The sequence below is a fragment of the Podarcis gaigeae genome, assembly GCF_964106915.1.
Source record: "Podarcis gaigeae genome assembly, chromosome: 14".
NCBI classification, from domain to species: Eukaryota; Metazoa; Chordata; class Lepidosauria; order Squamata; family Lacertidae; genus Podarcis; species Podarcis gaigeae.
In genome coordinates, this window is record NC_139690.1 from 30192779 (window position 1) to 30217653 (window position 24875).

The 24875-nt window shown below is 48.5% G+C and overlaps 1 protein-coding gene across 4 annotated transcripts in view; it reads right to left on the minus strand.

Annotated features, from left to right (window-relative positions):
• Positions 1–3843: 3843 nt before the first annotated feature.
• GRID2IP (Grid2 interacting protein) overlaps positions 3844–24875 on the minus strand; it is a 58352-nt gene continuing 37320 nt past the window's right edge. For 3 of the 4 annotated variants that reach the window (XM_083712048.1, XM_083712049.1, XM_083712051.1), the window contains 11 exons: positions 23625–23953; positions 21679–22122; positions 20960–21047; positions 19111–19200; positions 18121–18317; positions 15801–15956; positions 10443–10529; positions 9279–9408; positions 7868–7986; positions 6573–6737; positions 3844–4330 (listed from right to left, as the gene is read on the minus strand). In XM_083712048.1, the coding sequence (XP_083568174.1) occupies positions 4256–4330; positions 6573–6737; positions 7868–7986; positions 9279–9408; positions 10443–10529; positions 15801–15956; positions 18121–18317; positions 19111–19200; positions 20960–21047; positions 21679–22122; positions 23625–23953 (1880 nt within the window). In that variant the 3' untranslated portion in view covers positions 3844–4255. The remainder of the gene's footprint in view (positions 4331–6572; positions 6738–7867; positions 7987–9278; positions 9409–10442; positions 10530–15800; positions 15957–18120; positions 18318–19110; positions 19201–20959; positions 21048–21678; positions 22123–23624; positions 23954–24875) is intronic. The other variant, XM_083712050.1, reaches the window with a different exon arrangement.

Consider the following 24875-nt stretch of genomic DNA (forward strand, 5'->3'; position numbering starts at 1 on the left):
AGTGCCTGGCATGCTCTGGTCCATGGAGTCACAAAGAGTCGGACATGACTAAACGACTAAACAACAACAAAGTTGTGGTTCCAACTTTAAACTGCGGTTACGTCTGCAAGAAATGACAGACAAGCTGCTACTGCTTACATATTCTAGATTTATATCAACACCTTGACAAACAAAACAGCAACAGAAAGAAAAGTGCAAGTGCCCTGTGCTGGCCATGGGGCCTGTTGAATGCCAACTCTGTTACTGAGCGAGATTTTCAGAGGACCCAGCAAAACACAGCAGGAGAGAGCCAGGGTTACTTTGGAAGAGCTGCTGTTTTTCATTGACCCACTTTCTGACCATCAATGAGCAGGTGATGTGGCTGACCTGCTCGCAGTTAATGATCACCCCTGCCAAGGCTGCCAGGGCCCCCCTGCACACATGACCTCACCAAGAAGACTTTGCATTATCAACAAAGAACCACGTGCCCATCGAGAGACAGATCCGCTGCCAAGGCATAGCAAAGAGCAGGCGACAGACCAGAGTGTTTCTCGTTCCTGGCATGCTGACTGTCACGGCAGACACAGCAGTGGCTGTGGGCTAAAGCTCAGGGCAGGCTGTGCAGGAAGTTGGTGGAGATCTGGAGCTGTGAACATGCTTGGTTGGTGGCCATGAGCGACGGGTGCCATTCACACTGGACTGGCGAGGCAACCCCCTGGGGAGGGAAACCTGCAGCTCTCCAGTAGTTGCTGGACAACACCTCCCATGATCACTGACCATTGGTGATCCTAGCTTGGGATGAGGGGTCCAACCAGGGCCGGCCCACCCAAGAGACATGTTGAGGCAGTTGCCTCAGAGTGGCAGGCTTTCAGCAGCTGGGGGGAGTGACAGAACCACCACCGCCTCCTCCTCTATTGTGTATCTGCACCCTCTGGATGGGCATACGGCAGAGGGTGGTGGGCAGGCACAGGGCAGAGGTGGAGGAGGAGGCTGGGGCAGCATTTCAGTTTTGCCTCTAGGAGCAAAACATCCTGGTTGGCCCAAACAACACCTGGATAGCCGGCAGTTCCCCCATCCCTGCAGCAAAGAGGACAATGGGTCTTCAGTTGCATGCTCTGCATTGCCTTCCTTATGTTTCTTTAACTCGCATCTCTGTGGCAAATGTCACTGTAATCAGCTGTCCTTAAATTGGAAGTAGGTGGCTCTTGAAAAGTCACCTTTCTCCCCTCCTTGGATACCTCCAGATGTACCTGCACCGACGATTAGTGAAAGCTAATGGATGGACTGATCTCTCCATTGACTTGCAAGGGGGGAGGAGAAGAGAGGCTGTGCCCTCAAGCAAGGGCTGCTGTAGAGAAGGATGAACACAGCTGCATCCCTCCCACTGGGGACCCAATGCCTGGTCGCCTCTCCCTACCTGCCTGCTCAGCTTGTAAGATATCACCAAGCCTTGCACTCACATATCATTGCAACCCAAATGAACCAGAAATGTGTGTTTTAAAAATCTGAGTGTCTCAAGAAGCTGCAGCCTACACAATGCCACACTCTGCTTTTCCTGCCTTTGTGCACCATCAACATCCACACACCCACCGAGACAGAGAAAGAGAGAGAGAGTGCTCTGAATGCCACCAAAACCACATTTGCACTGCGGCAATCTTTTGGCCAAGGGACGCAGGTGGCGCTGTGGGTTAAAGCCTCAGCGCCTAGGACTTGCCGATTGAAAGGTCAGCGGTTCTAATCCCTGCGGCGGGGTGCGCTCCCGCTGCTCGGTCCCAGCGCCTGCCAACCTAGCAGTTCGAAAGCACCTCCGGGTGCAAGTAGATAAATAGGGACCGCTTACCAGCGGGAAGGTAAACGGCGTTTCCGTGTGCGGCTCTGGCTCGCCAGAGCAGCGATGTCACGCTGGCCACGTGACCCGGAAGTGTCTCCGGACAGCGCTGGCCCCTGGCCTCTTGAGTGAGATGGGCGCACAACCCCAGAGTCTGTCAAGACTGGCCCGTACGGGCAGGGGTACCTTTACCTTTAATCTTTTGGCCAGCTCCAGAAACAAACCACAGTTTCCCTCTCTAGAGGCTTGGTCTCATATCAGGGATCAAAGCAATGTAACATTTTTGCTGCAAGGACAGCATCACTTTATTGGAGGGGAGCATGTCAAGTTGGATGGAGACTCAGCTCCGGGCATATATACATCGTCCTTGATAGGAGCTCTTCAATCATTGAAAAACATCACAAGAAGATATTGTCTGAAAGCAAAGAGGGGGACCTGGCTCTGTCACTTTGCAACGTCAAGTCAGAGCAGTCATACAACAGCCTCGAAAAGCTCCTTGAACAAGATCAGCTGGACACGGCACAGATCATCCAGTGGCAAGGCTGGTTACTGGTCAGCCTTCCTGGTAACCCAGCACCCTCCCGATATTTTGAACTCCAACTCCCATCAGCCCTAGCATCATATGGTCACACCAGCTAAGGCTGATGGGAGTTGTAGTCCAAGATATCAGGAGGGCATCAGGTTGGAGGAAGGTTGGACGAACCACAAATGGGAACCCGGGTGGCTCAGCTATGGCGAGGAGAGACGCCAATACCTGGCACTTGAAGCAGCGCAAGACAAAACAGTTTGCAGCGAGGGGATGGTACAGCTGGGCAGGGTTTAAAAACAACAACGAAAGAATTTTTTAAAATGAAAAGCCCAAGAGCCCACTAAGGTCAAGTGTAGTTAATGCACTGGGTGGTGACAAGTCTGTGCTTTTAGCCAAGGCTACCAAGAAGCTGCTTCCTCCAGAGGGGCATGGAGAGAAAAGGTTAGATGGGAAAGGTGGCTTCTTCCTGAAGCACAACGGGTGGTGGGATGGAGATAAAATAAAGTCCTGGGTTTGATTTCCATCTAAGAGAACCTAGAGTAAGTGGGGCAGGTGGGGAATAGAAAAGCTTCTGCATGGTCCTAGGCTGCACACAGCATCCCTCAGTATAAGGCAGCTCCTTGTATTTCATGGAGCGATGAGCAACTCCACTCGCTCTGCTGTGCTGAAAGAGGCTTTGCCACAGCCCAGGCAAGCATCCCCCAGCCTGGTGCCCCTCATGTGGGCTGGTGTTGCCATCCAAAACATATGGAGAGCACCAGATGAGGCAGAAGCCTTCCCAGGGAGAAGAGTGCAGCTCCAGGGAGTGATCAGTCCTGGGTGCTTTCGGTCTTATTTGCCAGGGTGAACCGGTTGGGGCAGAAGTGTTCCCCAGACAACTAGCCTGATATGTTTCTGATGATATGGACAACCCTTTTTGGGAGCAGGTTGCAGAGCCCAGAGGGTAACCAGGACTAGCTGAGGTTAAAGAGCAAAGCGTCTCAGCCTAGGCAACTTTAGATACCTGCCAGGGGCATCAAAGAATTCCCCAAGGAGAAGCTGTTTGGGGAATTGGTGCACAAACCTCCCTCCTCCCGCCCTGCCCAGATGCAACAGTAAACTGGTTGGATGAAACCAGAAGCCCATGAAATTTAGGGGAGAAATGAAAGGCAGTTCTGCCTGTCCCTCTCTGTGTCCTGGGTCTCACAGCTCAGGGCAGGGGTGTTGCCAGAATCAGCCCTGTGATACAAAGGTGCAGAACAGGATTTGCACATGGTGATTTATACAAATAAATGCTGAACTTTTCAGGGAATGGAAGCCCAAACTTCTTGCTCTTGCTGTCAGGGATTACACTGAGCTACCAGATACCAAACAGGGTTTTCTGGGTCTGGTGCCCTCTATGTGGATTGGGTCGCACACAAATTAGGATGGCGAGAGGGTCTGGGGTCTTGCCAGTACTGCACTAGGCAGTGTGTCCAGTTTCCCTATAAGCAAAATTTTTTTCAAAAAAGTTTATGCTTTAAAAGAAGTGGGGAGAGACAGGGTGGGAGATCTAGGGCTTTAAAAAAAACACACAACAACCCACAGGGATTCAGTGCCCTGGGCCATCCACTAACATGCCAGGCTTAGGATTGGGTGGGCTGAAGGAATGCAGGTCCTGAATGGAGGGGAGAAAAAAATCTGGTCCTTGAACAGTTTGTAGAAAGCCACAGACACCCAGAGGGTCCCACAGCCTGCATGGCCGCTGATGCAACTCCTGCTTCCTGCCCTCTGGCCTCCAGGTCCACAATGGGGTGCCACAGAGGTGTATTCTCCAGCACCAGAAAGAGCACAAAGTGATGGTCCCTCATTCTCTCTCTCTCCGGCAGTTCCCAAGCCAAGCAGAGATGCAGCCCCCTCATCTTCTCTTGGCCACACCCAACGGCTGACAGGTTGTTGCATCACCAGGCAAGAGGCGGGGTCATCCTGGGGCTGCGCTGGGGCTCACCGCCAGCCTGCACGTCGCTGAAGGCGCGCTGCGGGGAGAGAAGGAGGAGGCGTGAGAGGCAGCCCTGGGGGTTCCCCAAAGACAAGACCAAGCGAAGAACACACAAGGGGGTGTCCAACAGGGAAGGCTTTCCCCTTTGGTGCAATGGTAAGCTTCTCTTAAGCCCTACAGGAGGCCTGCCAGTCAAAAGGGGACAGCTCAGGGCCTCTGGCAAATGAGTCATCTAGTGTCTCCACCACCTCACATCACAGCATAAGGCCGTCACGAACTGTAATCACATTGTGGCAAATTGCGACCCAAATGCTGGAAGCTGCCTTATACCGAACCAGACCTTTGGTCCCTCCAGCTCAGTATTATCCACACTGACTGGCAGCAGCACTTCAGGGTTCCAGGCAAGGACTCTCCCCCTGCCCTACCTGGCGATGCCATCAGGGATTGAACCTGGGACCTTTTGCTTGCAGTACAGGTGCTCGACTGTGGGCCACCCCAGCTGTCCCAGCTGATGGGACTAGTCACTCTAAACATCTGGAAGGCCCCAGTTTGGCAAAGGATGCCCTTCTCCAAGACAGTCCTGTCCTCTGGGGTTTCTTAACTCTTGAGGTTTCACATGCTTGGCTAACTATTCGCTCCAACCAGCAGAAACCCCACCACCCACCTGCATGTGAGGAAGCTTCCTGCACTAATATTTTTTAATGATTGTAAAGTGCTTCTGTCTTTCTTCATTTCAGGTTGTATGACGTGCATCCAACATTAATTTCAGTGGGTCTGAATAACAATACAGTGGTACCTCAGGTTAAGTACTTAATTTGTTCCGGAGGTTCGTTCTTAACCTGAAACTGTTCTCAACCTGAAGCACCACTTTAGCTAATGGGGCCTCCTGCTGCCGCCACACCGCCTGAACACAATTTCTGTTCTCATCCTGAAGCAAAGTTCTTGTGATGGCCTGGGATTCCGATTCAGAGGATGAACCAGAGGAATCCCAGCCTGCACAGGAGTCCCCGCCTCCAGGGCCGGCTGAACTGGGGCAAGGCCTAGATGCTGAAGAGCCTGCACCTGTGGCAGAGCACCAGGAGCTGGCCCCAGGTGAAACCCTTCTGGCCCCAGAGGTGCTTGAGGACTCAGTGGCGTCAGGTGAGCCTCCTCCAGGGCCCAGTAACCCTTCGGCCTCTCCTGATCTGCAGAGGCTTAGGGCAGAGAGGCGAAGGGAACTGGTTGCTCCCAGGAGGAGTGCTCGCCTTAAGGCCAGAGGAGGCGGGGCTCCTGGGGGCCGGGACCGCCCCTGGCCTTAGAAGAGGATAAAAGCCTAGTCAGCCCGGTCCCAGGTTGCGGGAGCAACGTCGTTGTTGGCTTCGGACCTTCCTGTGTTCCTGATCCCTGCTTGGCCTCCTGTTCCTGACCATCCAGTGCTCCTGTTCCCTGCTCGGCCTCCTGTTCCTGACCATCTGGTGCTCCTGTTCCCTGCTCGGCCTCCTGTTCCTGACCATCCGGTGTTCCTGTTCCCTGCTCGGCCTCCTGTTCCAGCGTCCCTGTTCCCCGCCCGGCTCTCCGCCTCGGACCTCGCCCCTCTTCATGTGGACTCTGCTTATGCCCACGGTACCTTACTCCCAGGACCAGCACAATTCTTAACCCCGGTTAATATTTCTGGGTTAGCGGAGTCTGTAACCTGAAGCATATATAACCCGAGGTACCACTGTAATAGACATGACGCACTTAGGTCCTTTAATTTTGAAAGGCCTACTCTCTGAGTAGAACTAACGCTGGATATAGGAGGTGTAAGATGACACCGTTTCCCCTTCTGCCCTGTATTCGTCGCAAGCAGTGCTGTTTCCATTCTGCTGCAGTCTGCCTTCTGCCCAAAGTGACATTATTCATCTCACAGTCCACTGCAGTGAAACTGTGCAACTTAGTTTACAAAATTAATTACGTAAGTTATGTTACCATTGTTCTCCCATCCCATACATTTTGGTACAAAAAAACAATGCAAAGGGTGGTGCGGTGAATGCAATGAACCAGGTTGCTTGCAACAACAGCAGTGAATCCCAATCATATCTGCTGGTTCGACTTCTGTTCTGGGCACGGGACGACTAAGCAAACTTCAGCCATTTCTGCTCCCGTTTCTCTCTTTGCCTGAATTCTCCACTCTCCCTAGTTGGATGCAGTCCTGCATTTTTATGGCATTGTGAGAGGCACTGACCAGGCCAGTGGCCACAAAAGGTAGCATGGAAATAATGCATTTAAAAAAATGTATTATTTGTAAGTTGGAAACAAACCTCAAACTTGCTCATGAATTCGGCGAAAATGCCGAAGAATGCTTCAGAGGTTGTGGCTTTGGAGTCCTCCCCAAAGAAAGACAAAACTTTGCCAAACTCATCCATGGCTCTGTGCTGGAGGTCACTCAGGGACTGGATGGTGGGATGAGCACTTTCCAGGAAGGCCTTGAGGAGGGTGGCTAAGGAGGATAAACTCTGCCACTGTCTCTGCATACCTAGGCTGCCAGTACTTAGGAGGAGAACCACTGAACTGACCACAGGAAACAGACTCCAAGCAGCCCCCCACTCCATTTATCCCAATTATGAGATAAAGAAAACAAACCCACCGCCATTTTATGCACAGGGACGCACATGGGAGCCCAGAAGTGTTGCTAAGCACTAAAAAGGTTCATTGCATAAAACTAGCATAAAATCAAATGCCAATTTATATGAACAGGTGCAAATTTAGGCTTTTAAATGTCACAAGCAGCAGAAGCCACCTGATTCCCCATCGAAATCACACTCACTCATTTCCTTGGTTAATTTGCTCTTTACCCTAAATCACTCCAGATTAGCTCCTGTTTAAATATTTCTCCCCCCACTTATTACTTCCAAATCATCTCCAGATAAAATCATTTCAGACTATTGTATTCACTCAAATTAATATTCTACCTAGGTATCAAGAGCACCTCCAATTAAAATCCCCCCAAATTCAGAAATGCTTGGGGGCAATAGTGAAAAGGTTTTGAGGGGGGGTCCATGCCCCAGGGGGTCTCCTGCTAACAAAGCCCCTGCAGGGGCCAAATTGATATGAATACAAAAGGTCTGTTCAGTGTCACTATTTTGCAGGAGGAATTTGAGTGCATAACGTAGACTTGGGTTTGTGCAATTAAAGAGGATTGAATTGCTCTGTCTCCGCAGCACAACAAATCCACTTTGAAACTGAATCCAGCATTTTGCACATCGGGAAGTGACAGAGAAATGTGTTGGGAAATGTGAGATAAACAAATGGTTCATGGGAAGACACTCTGCAAGCAAATCAGGATGGATGTGGGCGGAGCCTTGAGGGGCCGATGTGGCCCTTGGCAGGCGACTCCCCCTGATGCTGGCTGTGCGGCCATTCAGCAAGGAGACCAGGGACGTGGCAGCAAGGCCAGGCTGGGCTCCAGGGCACAGAGACCCCCGGTGGCAGGCAGGGCAGAATGGGGGATCCCTGTGAGTGCCCAGGCATGTAGCGCCCCTGCCCCCCCCCCACGCTACGCCCCTGGGCTGGAGAGGATGTCCGCAGCCCCCTGGCAATTTAAACCAAAGGATACATCCATCACTGTCGCAAACCTGTCCTCCGGGGAATCCCCCATGTTCTGGCAGGCAACCTCAATCTCAGCAATGGTGGTGTGGAGGTCGTGGAGGTCAGCCATTAATGTTCTCTGGTTCACTGGGGAAGAAAAAGCAGTAGAGAGAAGAGGATTCTGATAGATATGTCCCCTTCTTTCCTTTTTTTTTTAAAAAAATTATTAAGTTTTACATAACAAATTTAAATTAAAGCACATCGTTCACCTCTTCATTTAGAATTCTCTGCATCCTTTGACTTTCCTTGGCCCTTCCGTGGTTACCATTTTTCCCCTACCGTTTATCTTATTTTCTCTAATTTGTTTAAAAAATTACAAGCATTACTCAAATCCTACCAAAGTTTTTAGTTGTTTACAATGTTCTCTTAAATACATTGTAAATTTCCCCCATTCCTTCTTGAAATTCTTCTCTTCCTGGTTTCTGATTTCCTTCTTTCCTATGATGAGTTCACCAGTAGAAAATGTGCGTTGGGGAAAACTAACCTGGAAATGAGTAAACTATGGGCTTTTTGGCTGCTGGTTGGTTCATAAAAGATATTTGCATACCACTGTGTCATTAAAAATGTACATCGAAGTGGTTTATAGAGATAAAAACACGGAACCACACCATTAAAAAGTTTAAAACTTATATCAACTAACCATCATGGAAAGATGTGCTCTTAATTGCTTGCATAGGCCTGGCAGAATAGAAAAGTTATCAGCAAGCATTTAAAAGCTGGCACAGAAGGCACCTGCTGAATTTCTAGTGGCAGAGCATTCCACCGGACTGGGCTGTGTCATGTGACAAAGACACATGAGAGCAGAAGCAGCAAAGCATGCCTCAAAAGGCTTGGTTTCTATGTTGCATGAGCCTTGCCAACCTACGGAATGACGGCCAATGCTCTTACAAATTATCTCACTGATTGAGCTGGGATAGAAGGGTTCAGGCGATCCCTACGGCATCCAATGTAGTGCAAATCAGCATAAGGTTTTAAGCTTGGGCAATGGAACTTCCCCACCCCATCTCCCCGCTCCCCAAATCTGCTCCAGAGAGTGCAGGAAACCCCAGGACAGATTTAAGGAGGCGAGTTCCATTGCACAAGTTTAAATCCTTGTGCCAATAGAAGGATTGTCTGAAACTCTGGAAAGCTCCTGCTTCCAGTCAGTGTCAACAATATTGCACCAGTTGGACTAAACTCCTGGCTCAAGACTAGGCATTTTTCTATTGACCAAAACAAGGGCTAGGCAACCTTCCTGCAACATGATGCCCCCCAGATGTTTTGGTCTATAACCTCCGTAAGTCCCAGGATGGCACAGTTGGCTGGAACTGATGAGAGTTGTCGTCTAAACCATCTGCAGAGCCCCTGTTTCCTAGGTACTCCATCCTCCTCTGTTTTACCTTTGGCAGCATGTGGCACGGTGGGCAGGTCCTTGGCAAAGCCCAGGAGTTCTGGGAAATGTTGGCTAAGGGATTTGGCAAGAATGTGCAGGAAGGTGGATTTTCCATCGACAGTCTTGGTGGTATTCAGCTGGAAGAAAGCAAAGGAAAGGTAGAGGGTTGGAAGTGAAGGCTGCCAGGGGAACTTCAGGCCACAAGCAGCTCAGCCTGAGAATGTAGCTGACTTGGCGCAGCCATTTGCCACTGCATCAAAGCTTCTAGTCCACATGGGTGCAAAAGAATCGTAGAACTAAAGCTGGAAGTGACCTATAGGGTCATCTAGTCAAACCTCAGGGCATGCAGGAATAAGAGGACAGGGCAGTTCCTGCCCCTTTGATTTGCTGGTGAATCGCACTGTGGTCATAATCTGCAACTATTTCATGAGCTGATTGTGATTTAAATGTGAAATGTTCTAAGGCTCAACCTGTGGGTCCCCAGATGTTGTTGGACTACAACTCCCATCATCCCTGAGCTCTGGCCTTGCTAGCTAGGGGTGATGGGAGTTGTAGTTCAACAACATCTGGGGACCCCCAGGTTGAGAAAGGCTGTGGGTTTGTCTTTCCTATTTGTTCTGAACCACACTGAGTTCCCTATTGGGAAGAAGGGCGGGATATACATTTCACAAGCAATTGTTGCGCAGAGATTGATGATTTCAGCAGATGAAACTTGCAAGGCAGGCTAGACCAGGGGAAATCCCTAGTCCTTTGCAGCTATTAAATGGGCACAAGCACCACCCTCTTCCCCATCTGGACTTCTGGTTGACGACTGTAGCAGAGAGTATCTTGAAAGTGAATATTTTGCCCACACAGAAGCCTGAGGTTTCTACAAATGCACTCATCTCTCTCCATCCTCTGCCCAGGAAGCAAGAAGCATCACCCTGCTTGAGGACACATACCAGCCCAGGCAAAGGCACTTGAGCTGGTGAGAGGTGTGGCCTGGGGATGTGGGCCTGACAGATAAACCTTGAGGGCCGCATTTTGGCCCCCAGGTCCAGGGACCACCATTCATGCCATCAGCCAAGAGAGAATGCCTCTCCCCTCGGAGGGCTCATTGAATCCCAAAACTGTCAAGTTGGAAGGGACCCAGCCCCTTGCAATTCAGGGATGCTGCTCCAACTCCACTTACCTCAGTGAGGAAGTTGATCTTAAAGCCGGTCGTTTTGTTGGTCTTCGGTTGCCCATGATTCAGGTAGTTGCCCATGGCCAAAACAAACTGTAAAGGGAATTTCTTGTGAGCAGCCAGTCCAAGGGGCCTCCTCTCTTCCCAACCCTGAGGTAGAACCTCCCACAGCCTTCAAACACTTCAGACTACAACTCCCATCAACCCCAGCAACCTAGAATCATGCTGGCTGGGGCTGATGGGAGTTGTAGTCCAAACCACTGGGAGGAAATCAGGTTGGCAAAGGGTGGACTACACAAGACCGAGGTCCAATTCTGCACAATGTATCTTCATTGTCTTCACAAGTTGGGACTGACTTCTGCTACACAAGGAACTGAAAACACATCAGCTGCTCAGATCACCTTCCAGTCCACCCCCAGATAGATTTCTCTGCAGCACCTGCTAAATCCCATCAGGAATTTGTTCTGGAGAAGCTGGTCACAGAATTGTAGACTTGGAAGGGACACCAAGTGTCATCTCCTCCAACCCCCTGCAATGCAGGATTCACAGCTGAAGACTCCCTGGCAGGTGGTCATCCAACCTCCGCTTAGAAACCTCCAACGAAGGAGAATCCACCACCTTCCATGGTAGTTTGTTTGACTGTTGAATAGCTCTTGCTGTCCACCAGGGCAAGGTGAGGCAGAACCCTGCAATATTTTTTTCTGCACTCAAGCTCCACAGCTATGGTTCAGGAGTCCTGTATGCATAAATTTCTTATGGAATTATACAACTGTAGAGATGGAAGGCACACACGATGATCTAGTCCAACCCCCAGAGTCATAGATCCCCCAGAGTCTTTCCTGTCCATTTCTCTTGGTAAAAGCAGAACTGGGAAATGACAGGTGCCTTTAGGTATTTGATGCTGACCTCTAGAAATAGGGAACCTCTAGCTGTCAAGTTTTTCTTCTCTGTTGCTTGGGGACAGTGCCGTAGCTCAGTGGTAGAGCACGTGCCTTGCATGAAGATTCTAGTTTCAATCCTTGGTATCTCAAAGGATGGCTGGCAAAGACTCCCTCTCCGAAACCCTGGAGAGCTGCTGCCAGTCAGTGCACACAACACTGACCTAGATGAATCAGTGGGTCTGATTCAATATATGGCAGCTTTCCATTGGCTTTTGTCTAAGAACTGCTTAAGCATACACTGAATTTTTTTGCAAAGGAGGAGAACATAAGAATGACCTGCTGGATCAGGACAATGGCCCACCTAGTCCAGTGGCCAACCAGATGCCTCAGTGGGAAACCAGAAGCAGAACATGAGCACAAGTGCACTCTTCCTTCTCGTGGTTTCCAGCAACTGGCGTTCAGAAGCATTGCTGTGTCCAACAGTGGAGGCAGAGCAGAGCCATTAATAGCCATCAATAGCCCTCTCCTCTGTGAATTTGCCTAATCATCTTTTAAACCCACCAAAATTGGTGGCCATCACTGCTTCCTGTGGAAGGGAGTTCCACAGTTTAACTGCAAGAAGAATGGCTTTTTAAAAAATCTGTCCTGCATCTTCCAACATTCACGAGTTCCAGTGTTAAGAGAGCTGGGGGGGACAACTTTTCTCTCTCTGCTACCAGATGAAGATACACCAAGACTCGGTATGGCAAAAGGACTGGATGGGGAGGGGGGGAAACTTTCCTTTCTTTCCTCTATGTGATTAAATAAGAATCCCCCCCCCCACAAGTCAGAAATGTCGTTTGAAGGACTTAAGCTGTGGATTTATGTCTGTGTGGAGATAAACTTTCTAACCAAAGCATGCTTTAAGAAGAGCGTGGAATGTATAAGGGCTTTGGAATGATGCAGTTAAAAATACCATCGCCATATTGGGAAGTTCTGTCGGAGGACTTAAGTCTGGGAGGAGAAATCGAGAAATCGAGCTGTTTTTACATTGTGGGTGAAACTCCTCAGAGGGAATTAAGAACGACAGTTTTGTGATTAATGATGGAAAGAGCGATGTTATCTATGAATGTGATGATATATGGAAACCATCTCGATTTGAGGATTGGATGAACGGAAAAATTCACACAGGATTATTATTGGTGTTTATCGGCTTAAGGAGATTATCAGAAGAGATCATAAAGAAAAAAGAGAAAATACATGAACAAGATGAGATGCAGAAACAGCAAGATAAGACTGGATAGAATTATGAACTTTGTTTGGACTGATTTGGACATTAACACAGCAGCAAGAAGATGATCAGAATCCCCCTTCGGATCTTGAAATATTGGTCCCCTCAACAAAATTTAAAATTTCTATCACGTTGCCTCTTGAAGGATGTTGCCTCTTGAAGGAGCATCTCCAACCACATCATTCAGCCCAGACACTGAGGTCCAGCTCCGAGGGCCTTCTGGCAGTTCCCTCACTGCGAGAAGTGAAACTACAGGGAACCAGGCAGCGAGCCTTCTTGGGAGTGGCACCCACCCTGTGGAACGCTCTCCCATCAGATATCAAAGAGACGAGTAACTATATAACCCTTAGAAGACGTATGAAGGCAGCCCTGCATGAGGAAGCTTTTCATGTGTAATGTTTTATTATGTTTTTATATATGTTGGAAGCAGTCCAGAGAGGCTGGGACAGCCCAATCAGATGGATGGGGTACAAATAATAAAACATTATTATTATTAAGCTACGGAAGGCTGGGGAGAGACCCAGAAGAAAAGACCTCTGCCTCTGGTCACCTTCCATTCACTGCGCTGTTGCCCCAACACTCCCTGCATTTGTGTGAGTTTCTAACCCCTCCCTTGGGTCAAAGATGAGCTTTATGTCTCCAGGAGTCCCAAGGGCAGACCAAGACGGGGATGGGGCAAGAACCCAGTGCATGCCACGTCTTGAACATAACTTTTGGGTTAATCAACAGCTGGCTGAGGACGCTGTGCTGTTAACCAGGCGTGATTCGTGGCCTCATCAGTGGGTGTGAACAATAGTTTGGGAACCTGCCAGGTCCTCTGGTCTCTTTTTCTCCCTTGGGGGGCCAACTACACACTACAGGTGAACGAACACGTGTGCCGAAGCCCCAGAGCCGCTCACCGTGGAAGGAAAACAGCTTGGGGAAGTGAGGATTTGGAGAAGAGAAGATTGTTAGCAGCAGGGGTGCTTCACCCCTTCTGATGGCCAGCAAATTGGGCAGCTTTAAATAAGGGACATTATTTAGTTACTTATTGCCCAGCCTTCACCCAAAGGTTCCAGAATGGGTTACACGTTGCGGCGTTAAAATACTATATTAAAAACTTTAATGAATTGGACTACGTGGAAATGGCAAAGTTGACGGCAACATTAAGAGATTGAAATAATGAACTTTTTAGAGTATAATGGAGGCCTTTTGCGAACTATTTGAAAAACGTAAACCAGACAAATGAAATTTGACAGGGCAGAATTCAAGATAGGAGCAGCGGAAGAAAAACGATGAAGTAATTGTATGAGACGGGTTTCTGTAAAAGAGGAGAGTTTGCTATACAATGCAGTAGAAAAGGTCTTGAACCAAAACACTGTGGAGGTTTGGGTGGGAAGTCAATACATGAAACAATGTAATTATTCAATTTGAAGTTAATTTATATTAAAAAAAAGGAAATTCAAAAAAATATATATTATAAAAAACTCTAAATTAAAAATAATTTGAATAAAAATAAGGTACGTCCTAAAAACAAACGCCTCCCAGAGTCAAAAGCCAGGGTAAAGAGGTGCATCTTCAGCATTCTCCGAACACTACATAATGAAGGTGCTAGGCACACCTTTGTAGGGAGGGAGTTCCACAACTTAAAGGGCCACCATAGAGAAGGCCGTGTCCTGGACTGCCACCACCTGAGCCTCTGAGACGGGAGGAGGAATATTGGAAGCTGACACATACTTGGTCAGACCATGGTCCATTAACTCAGTATTGTCTGCACTGACTGGCAGTGGCTCGCCAGGATCTTAGGTGGAAGATATTCCCCGCAGGTCCTACCTGGAGGTCCTGCTGAGGACCTTCTGTGTGTGAAACAGCTGCTCTACCACTGAGCTACAGTCTTTCCTCTCGCACATAAGATAGAGATTTTTATTTTTATTTTAGAAAGTGGGCTGGGTGGAGAGGTGGGGAAGGAGAGTACAGGCTAGCCAAAGTTCTCCCTGGCTGCACCTGCATCCCAGCAAAGCTCAGCTGAAAAGAAAGGGGCATTTTGGACTGCATTTTTTCCATTCCCATGTCAAGGAGAGACTCCATCAGGCAAGGCCTCTTTCCACCTGCCTTGCTCCACCCTCTAGTCTCTGCTTCTCAATTTGTATTGTATTATTTCATGCACTGTGGCTTGCCATTGTTTTATTGATTATAGTCTAGAAATTATTTACCGTAACTGTTAAGGGTGAATTTCTGTAACTTTTATATGCTATTATTTTATACTACTCCAATGATTGTTGAATGTCACTTATTTGATGTAGGTTGTTTGCTCTAAAGTTATGTTTCGTTATCACATTTTTGTATTGCATTAGATTCTTATAAGATGTACATTTTTTGTTTCTTCAGCTTGTAAACTGCCTTGAGTATTGTAAGATAGAAAGACGGTATACTGTACAAATTAAAAATGTTGATGTTGTTGTTGTTGAAGGAGCAGTCCTTTGCAAAAAAATAAATAAATGCACAATCGCTCCAGGATTGTGCTTCTGTTCTATTCCTTTGTCAGATTTCTCAAAAAAAAAAAAGCACTGGAAAAACATGGGAGGACCATTCTGGAGTAATAAAGATGTCGGGTAAGAAGTGAGTTTGCCCGTTTGCATTCTATTTTTTTTTTTTAAATAATGATTTTTATTAAGGATTTTACATTACAAGAAATAAAAAATATTTTAAAAAAAACAGAAAAAAGAAAAAATATCCAACAAAAATTGTTAAAAACAATCAATCTTTTCATCTCCTTATTTTTCATTTACTTGTTTCTCGGACCTCCTCGTACCTCCCTTTTTTGTATTCCAAATCAAATTATTAATTCAACAATTTCTTTCCCTCTTTTTGCTACCCAGATCTTATTCTTAAATTATTACAATCTTAGATTTTTACTTATATAAACCCATTTTTTCATATTCCTTTAACCCATCATAGCTAGAAACCACTTAGTTCCAATCCAACATTATTCTAAAATTCCTTAATTTTACAATATCTCTGTAAATAGTCTTTAAATTTCTTCCAATCTTCCTCCACTGACTCTTCTCCCTGGTCTCGAATCCTGCCGGTCTGCCCGTTTGCATTCTAAATGCCTAGAGTTGTGAAGCCCTGCCACCCCTGGAACCAGGAGGGAAGGAGCCACCAAACTCTGGCTGAGTGAGAAGCGGCTGCCCCCTGGTGGTGCACACAAGCAACAAAACCAGCTTTCCTGACCTCTAAGATCTTGGCAAGCTTCTTGCTGTTCTTCAGCTCCAGGGAGGCGTTGTAGATGCACTCGTAGCTGGCTGTGAGCTCCTCCATCTTCTCCGGCAGGGTGGTCTTGAAGTGGAGGCTGCGCAGGCGGGTCTTGTAGTCAGGTACCAAAAGCATCTGGAAGAGGAAGGAGGAAGGGAACAGGGAGGGGAGTCCCCACTTTATTCCACCATCTCTTTTCACCAAAATTGCTGAGGTCTGGGCAGGGCAGGGAAAAAATGCTTGGGGGGGGCTAGATCAGGCCCCTGAACCAAGGGCTAGCCGGCCCTCCTTTCAGTTGACCCCACATTTGCTTTATAGACAAAGTGACAAGGGTGTTTAATAGAAACATATCTTGGTTATCTCAAAGCCAGCAAGGATGGGTGGAGCTATCAATTTCAGTTACTCATTTATCCAATCTTAAGTGTAGTTTTCTACATTAGTTTGCAGAAATCCTCATATGAAAATTCATCTGCAAATTTATCCTAACATACATATTTTTGCAAGGCAGTTTGCCTTAACAGAGTGTGATTTTGTGTGTTATTTTCACTAACGTACACATTTAATGCAGGCTTTACCAGTGTGTTTTAGTACACGTTACTGGGCTGGAAAACTGGGCTGCAAAATTCAGAGAAGTATGAATTTTGAGGGATTGCTGTGCTTTGGTTTGCACAACAGTTTCAGAAAGCGTGACACAGGCCTTTAACTGCAAACTGAATGGGATTCCCCCTCCCAGTTCTTTGTCAGTGAGCTTCTCCAGACCTTAATGTCAGAAGGGAATAGATCCAGCCTAAAAAGCATTTACAGGAGTCTCCAAACTGTTAGTAATTTGCAGTGTGCCAATTTGGCCAATTGAAGTGGATTAAAGCATTCTTCTGCCCTTGTGCAAGAAATCTACCTGGGGAAAATAGACTGACTTTTTGTGGTTAAGAAATAATGGGGAAGTGCATTGAAAAGTGTGGGACAAGCAAATGATTGACGGAAATACATAGAAACACCCCATAAGCAAATGAGCACGAATGTTCAATGTCATTTAACCTCCCCACAAACAATGAAGGATGAGTGATCAACAGAGATCTGGCATGGCCGAACCTCTGCACTTTGGAACTTTGAAGTGTCAGGCATAGCTCTAATGGCTTTAGCCCAAACGTAGCAGAGTTTTCCTGCACAGTGAAGAAGCTAGTTGAGGTGGAAATGACTAGTCAGCTAGATTCAGAATAACTATTTACAGGATTTATTAAAAGGAAAAATAAAACCAGCAGAGTTTCTGCATACAAAACAAAGCAAAATAAATCCTTACTTTCTCTCTCTCTCTCTTAACCATACACAGCACTTCTACTCCTAACACACACACTCTCCACAAACTGTGCTAGCATTCCTAGATAACAGAGTTGAGTGCTGGTCGTTAACCAATCAGAGTAAGTAGTTTCTAGGTCAAGCAGACCTTGGCTTTCTGCCAAGAGAAATTGATACTGCCTTGAGTTAATTGTGTGAAGCCAGAATCTGTAAGTTTTCATGAGAATCAATTAACAGAAACTGAACACTTTTGTGCAAACAGATCAGGGTGAGTGCTCAGGAGTTTGGGTGTGCTTATGTCTCACGTGTGTGTGTTTTGAAGAACAGACAAATCTCACATGGTCTTTTGATGAACTACACTCCTGGCCTGAATCCATTCATGGCCCTGTGAGTCACAGCCCCCCTCCCCATTCAGCCGGACTGACGCTCTCCCTCCTCGCCATGACACTGGGCCAACTTCCCTGTCTTTGTGTAGCACCTTGGTTTAGACTAGACTTTCCCAAACTTGGGTCGCCAGCTGTTTTTGGACTACAACTCCCATCATCCCTAGCTAGCAGGACCAGTGATCAGGGGTGATGGGAACTGTAGTCCAAAAAAGGTGGAGACCCAAGTTTGGGAAACCCTGGTTTAGACTAGTGGTTCACAAAGTGGACAGTAGTGCCCCCTGGGGAGGGCAATGAGATTAGCTAGGGGGTTGCTAAGAGGCAAGGGGGTGGCAGGGAGGTGCTGGAAGGGTAAATGACTATCAGACTTTGAAAAGCTGGGTTCACTGGATCAATCTCATCCACTTTGTTGCATTAATTAAACGAAATAGTTTGAATTGGATTTTGAATGCATGTGCATTTGTTTGTTGCTGTTCTGAATTTTATTGTGTTGTTATCTTCCTTAGTGGGTCATGCAAACTGGTATTCTGAAGACTGCTTTTTATAGGGTAGACGGCACTGGGGATGCGTTTATGGGACCAAGGGGGCCTGAAAAGATTCAGGAACCACTGGCTTAGACTCACCTGCAGTACAAACTGGTCCGGCTCACTGAGTTTGCTGAGGCTGCCCTGGTAATTGTGGTACTGCTCCACTTCCTCTGCGTCAGGCGCATAAAGCAGCAGCTGCTTGATGTGAGAAGCCTCCAGGCGGTCGCTCTCCATGGTCAAGAGGATTTGGCGCAGCTCGATGTGGGAGAGCTTGAGGTGGGCAATTAAGATGGCTGGGCAGAGAAGAAGAGTGGGGTGGGCGCCCTGCCAAGGATTTCCAACCCAGAACCGACAGGCTGGGCCAGAGCACAGGTCCACCCAGGGAACGGACAGACAAATCTGCCCATCTCAGGTTCTCATTTTCTTCCCTGTCTTGTCCATTCCCCCCCCCCATTTTCAAACCAGGATTTTGGGGTGTTAGTCCTACTCAGACTAGGCCCACTGAAGCTAGTAGGCCTGGCTAACTGAGACTCATTCATTTCAATGGGTCTACTTTGTGTAGGACTTAGAGGCCATGCTTTATTTTATATTTGTAAATCTGCATGAAAATACTTATGCATGCTGAAGTTTCAGGAAATATGAACGTTTTTGAGTCCAATTTCCCCATATGCAGTCTGTTTTGGTTATTTTCACAAATATATGCATTTTTGTGTTCACTTTACCTTAACAGGCACAGTATATATTTGGTTGGCAAAGTGCATTGCAAAATTCAAGCAAGGGAGAACTGCATTGTGGGAGGTGTTTTGGTTCGGGAACCATGAATTAGGTTGGTTCCCTTTAAAAACATAATCTGTGCACATTTCTTCCTCACCTTTAATGTTCCCCAACCCACAAGGGGAGCACCAGAAGACCTTGCAGTGCCTCAGGGGATTGGCACCCCTAAAAATATCACAGTCCCCAGCCCCACCCCCTCAGTCCTGCCAAAAGAGACCCCAACTGGTGTTGGCTCAGACATCTCTCTCTCTCATTTACCTGCCTGCCTCTCGGCCCCTGGACCTGCTGCGTCCTTCACCAGGCGCTACTTACATGTGTTATAGGCCTTTTTGTGTGACAGAATCTCAACCACATCTTTCTTTTTCAAGGACTCTGGCAGGGGGCTCGGCTCTGGAAGAGAAACTGAAAGATTTAATCAGAGATAAGGACAGGGGTCGGAGGGATTCAGGAGAAGAGAGAGAGAGAAAGAAGCGGATGGGATCAGGATGGGATGGAAACAAACGGAGCTTGCAGGGCTGGAAGTTTGCATGCTGGGTGGGGGTCCTTGAGCGCCGTCCTGAGCTTGCCCACCCCCGGCTGGAGAAGGAAGGACATGGCTGCAAAAGGCAAGACAAGACGTCAGATACACAGGAAATCCCAGACCCAGGTCCTATCACGGCTCCCCCACTCTTCGTCCTATTTCTCCACCTGGGGATCTCACATGTAGTGCTTCTTCTTCAAGAGAGTCCCCTCGGCTTCTCTCATTCGCCTGCCAAGCCTCTTCGCCTTTGCTGTACCCCCACTAGCCCCCTGCTCCTTAGCAGAGAGGTAAAGGTAAAGGGACCCCTGACCATTAGGTCCAGTTGCGAACGACTCTGGGATTGCGGCGCTCATCTCACTTTATTGGCCGAGGGAGCCGGCGTACAGCTTCTGGGTCATGTGGCCAGCATGACTAAGCCGCTTCTGGCAAACCAGAGCAGCGCACGGAAACACCGCTTAGCTTCCCACCAGAGCAGTACCTGTTTATCTACTGGAACTTTGATGTGCCTTTGAACTGCTAGGTTGGCAGGAGCTGGGACCGAACAATGGGAGCTCACCCCGTCACAGGGATTTGAACTGCCGACCTTCTGATCAGCAGGCCCTAGGCTCTGTGGTTTAGACCACAGTGCCACCCACATCCCTTTAGCAGAGAGTAGTGCGGGACGCAGCACTCATCTAGCTTTCAGGCCAATGGAGCTGGTGTTTGTCCACAGACAGCTTTCCGGGTCATGTGGCCAGCATGACTAAACCACTTCTGGTGCAACGGAACACTGTGACTGAAGCCAGAGCACACGGAAACATCATTTACCTTCCCGCCGCAGTGGTACCTATTTATCTACTTGCACTTTGACATGCTTTCAAACTGCTAGGTTCCTTCCGATCAGCAAGCCCAAGAGGCTCAGTGGTTTAGACCACAGCACCACCTATCACCCCTGACTCACTAAAAAGTCCCAAACATTGCAACCCTTATTCATAGGGGAGTTCCTCCACCCCCTTGATCATTCTGGTTTTCCTTTTTCTGGACCTTTCTCAACTCTGCAATGTCCTCTTTTGAGGTGAGGAGACAAGAATTACACACAGTATCTCAGGTGTGGTTGCACCACAGATATGTAGAATGGCATTATGAAGTTGGCAGTTTTTATTTCCAGCTCCTTTCCTTACGATTCCTAGTGTGGAATCTGCCTTTTCCACGGTTGCCACCCTCACATCTTCTCAATTTATGACTCAAGGACATGAAGGTGGGCTTGGCCTGGCAGCCCACCCAAAAGGGGAGGATGCACAAGACACCAGGATGATGGGACAGAGAAAACAAAGGAAGCCCGCGCCCATTGAAACACAGAGGGAAGACAATCCCCTTAAAGAGAAAACCACCCCCTTGGAGAGAAGACAATGGCAAGGAGATGGTCATGCTTCTCCCACGTCAACAGCCAAAGGGGATTGAGCAGCAACAGAGTTTGACAAGGGTTCACAAGCAGCCATTGTGCAAATTGTGCACCCATCTCAGGACCATGGAGGGGACTCTGGGAAGATCCCCAAGACGAAATTGGCTCGGCTCTTGTTTCTCTCCCTCCACCCCCAGCTGCATCTGGCAGATGAGGGCTGCCGGTGCTTGCAGAGAGAGACAGACAGATGGAGGACTCACTCGCTGGCTTCTGGGTTCCAAAATGCAACTCCAGGTTGAGGTATTTGACCATGTCGCTCAGTTTGTCGTAGTCCGAGTCTTCCCCGAGCTGCGCAAGGAAAAGGCATGGTCAAGGATTCCAGAGGCCAAGAGCAGAGGGTAAACATGCTCTTTCTTACATATCAGAAGCATACAAGAGGGACTTGGATGGTGCTCAAGCAAGCCTTTATCTGGCAGTTTGGGGTCAACCACTGGGACACACACACACATGCACACACACACACACCTCCCCTGCAGAGAGGAGCAACATCATAGCTGGGTCTGGAAGTGGCTGGAGAGAGCAGCCTCCCAGACAGTTTGATACAGTGATTTGCTATCTGCAATGTTCATCTGTCTCTTGCAGACCACAAGGACAGCTCCAGCCTCTTGCTATACATTTGGGGCACTTCTCCTCAGCTACAAATGTGGAGGTTTGTGGCCCCCCCAAAGTAAACAAACGAACACCGCCCGCAAAGTACTCTTGTGGCCCGCTTGATATGAAAAGTTGGACTGCCCTGCATTTTTCCACACATTACTCAGCTGGAAAATTGGATCGCAACTTTCAGAGATGAGCAAATCTCAAAGGATGGTTGTGGTTCAGTCTGTCTATTATTTCAGAGAGTGCAAACCGAGTGGGTGGATGTGGTACGGGGGGGAGATGTGCTTTTAAATGCAACTGAATTGAGCATCCTCAACATTACCTGTCCCCAAATGGTGCCTTCGGAATTCTCCACCTGCTCCCAGCGCAGCCGCTTGACGCTCATGTGCTTGGACTCGTTCCTGCGCTGAATGATGCCCTGAGTCATGGGAGGAAGAACACAGGGGACCGGAGGGGGCAGGGGAGGGGGAGGGGGTGGAGGGGCTTGCTGAGAGTGGCTGTCTGGGGGCTTGGGGTGGGGAGCAGAGGAGGAGGGAAAGGAGGAGGAGGAGGGAGTCTTCTTCACGGCCTCGGTGCTCCGGTGCTCCTCTTTGGGCTCGTTGGAGTGCAGCGGAGGCGGGAGTGGGGGTGGGCTGATGGGGGGCGGAGGGATGTGATCGGACAAGGTGGAGTAGGTCAAGGAGCTGCCTTCGCTGCTGCTCAGGTACTCGCTGGCACTGCTCATGTCGTTGGTGACGTAGCTGCCCTGGTCGTCGTGGAAACTCATCTGGGAAGAGAAAGAGAGAAATTAGATTACTAAAGCACTCTGGAACTCCCTGCCAGTGGATGGCAGGCAGGCACCTTTGCTGTTCACCTTTACAGCACCTTTTGAAAACACTAGTGTTTAGACAAGCCTACCCAGAGGTGGGGGACGCAGGTGGCGCTGTGGGTTAAACCACAGAGCCTAGGACTTGCCAATCAGAAGGTCAGCAGTTCAAATCCCTGCGACAGGGTGAGCTCCCGTTGCTCGGTCCCTGCTCCTGCCAACCTAGCAGTTTGAAAGCACGTCAAAGTGCAAGTAGAGAAATAGGTACCACTCTGGGGGAAGGTAAATGGCATTTCCGTGCGCTACTCTGGTTCGCCAGAAGCAGCTTACCGTAGTTATGCTGGCCACATGACCCAGAAGCTGTACGCCGGCTCCCTCGGCCAATAATGCGAGATGAGCGCTGCAACCCCAGAGTCAGTCACGACAGAACCTAATGGTCAGGGGTCCCTTTACCTTTACCTTTACCTTCCTGGGAGACCCTTTACCTTTACCCAGAGGTGGAGAATGCTGGTGTGTGGTTTAATCTGCTTTCAGTTTATTGTTGATTTTGTCCTCTGTTTTACAGAGTTGTTCTTGCTGATGATTTTATTGTTTCGTTCTGCTTTGAGAACCAATCAAACAGTGTATAAATTCTATGCAATAAATAAATAGATGGGTCATCTCAAGAGGTAGCTCCAGAGCCCAGAAGATGCCTTTCCCAAGAGGGGTTCTGGGATGCAAAAGGATGCCATTGGCATTGTTAAGGGGTGGCTCAGGGGGACAGAGGCTAACACCATTTGTACTGGGCCTTGTTATCTCCTGGACCTCCCTTCTTTGGCCAGTGGGAAGGGGGCTTCATTGTAAAAACAAACTTGCTTACAGGGCAGTTGCTGGACTGGGCTAGCCTGGCCTCGGGTGCCCGTGCTCTGGTGGCATCCTGTCTGAGTTACTGCATTGCCCTGTGGGAGGATGGGGCTGCCCTTGAAGATAGTCTGCAGGGTTGGAAGGGACCCAAAGGATCATCTAGCCCAACCCCCTGCAATCAATATCAATCAGTAATATTGTTGCTGATATGCTTGCTGTCCTGGGAACCTTTGGGAGTAAGAGCAAGATATAATTTGAAATTATTATTATTATTGTTATTGTTATTATTACGACACCAGTTACCAGCCTTCATTTATCGAGAGGCCTCCATGCAAATAAATTAGCATTTGCAAACTGTATTCAGATTTATTCCATGGGTCTTCAGCCTATGTCCTATATGCACCAAACCACAATGTCCCTGGTTTTGCCCACAGGTTGAAGCATTATGGGATGCCCAATCTACCATGTTTCAGCATTCCCCACCTACACCATCCAAACTGCTGGGTGCAGGGATGGGTGGCAGGGGGCGAGGTTCCCGGTCAGAGGGTGAAAACTTGCCAAGGAAGCTTCCCCCCGGCACTTTTTACCAGAGAAGCAAAGCGCTACCCTCTCTCTCCCACCTCCTCGTAGTCATTCTCGGGCGTGAGGAAGTCATCCACAATGGTGATCCGGTGCCCCAGCTGCTCACTCAGAGCGTCCAGGAAGCGATCCGTATCCCGGCTGCGTGGCGGGCGGGAGAAGGTGAAGAGCTTCTTCCTCCGGGAGAGTGGGCTGAGGGCGTAGCCTGTGTGCTTCGGGGACGGGGCGGGGCTGCAGTCCAGGCTGACGTAGGGGTTGGATTCGGTGCTGCAGGGGGAGGGGATCCCACCATGCGAGTGGTAATAGCACGGCTGGTCGGGCGGAGGGTGGTCATTCTGCCAGGAGATGCTCAGGCCTGACTTCCGCACACCTGCAGGGGGATGGAAAGGGAACAAAGTGGTTCCGTTGGATTTGGCCTTGCCCTGCAAAGTGGGTGGGAACAGCCAATAATTATGGCTCTGAGTTTGCAGAATGTCCACATGTGCAGACCTTGGAATGGAATCAAATCACTGCAAAGACAGAGTAGGGAGTTAATGTGCAGAGACAGCATAGTGTAGTGGTTAGAGTGTCAGACTAGAACCTGGGAGACCCAGGTTCAAATCCCCATTTGACATAAAGCTCATTGGGTGACCTCAGCCCAGTTGCTGCCTCTCAGCCTAACCTACCTCACAGGGTTGTTGTGGGGAATAAATTGGGAGGGAAAGAACTATTTGTGCCACTTTGAGCACCTTAGAGAGAGAAAAGGTGGGAAAGCAATACAATAAATAAATAATGGCTATAGCCATCCCAGTCGATCCCATACAGCTAAACTTGTGGCATCTTAAAAAAACAAGTAAACTTGGTGCCAAGTTGGGATGGGCGAATCTGCTGATTCGGGTTTTTCGTTCTTCCAACTCAATGCTGAGCTCTTCATACTTCTGCATCTGTTTACATTTTCTTAAAAGTGCTCCTGAAAATTCACCAGGATTTTTGTGTACATCTATCCTCCCTTTTGGAGCTGCAGAAAGACACAGCCCTTAACTGTTCCTCACAAGGGTTTGTTTCTGGACCCTTGATCATCTTGGTCACCCTCCTCTGCACTCCTCCTTCCAGCTTGTCAATATCCTTCTTAAACTGGGGTGCCCAGAACAGGACACAGGGCTCCAGGTGGTGTCTGACCAAGCAGTTGAATAGAATGGTATTATCACTTCCTTTGATCTGAAAACTATATGGGTGGAATTATCCCAGCATGCACCAACTCTCTGACTTTTGTGATGCGTTATGTGCACCATCTCAAATTCACAAGTCGCTTC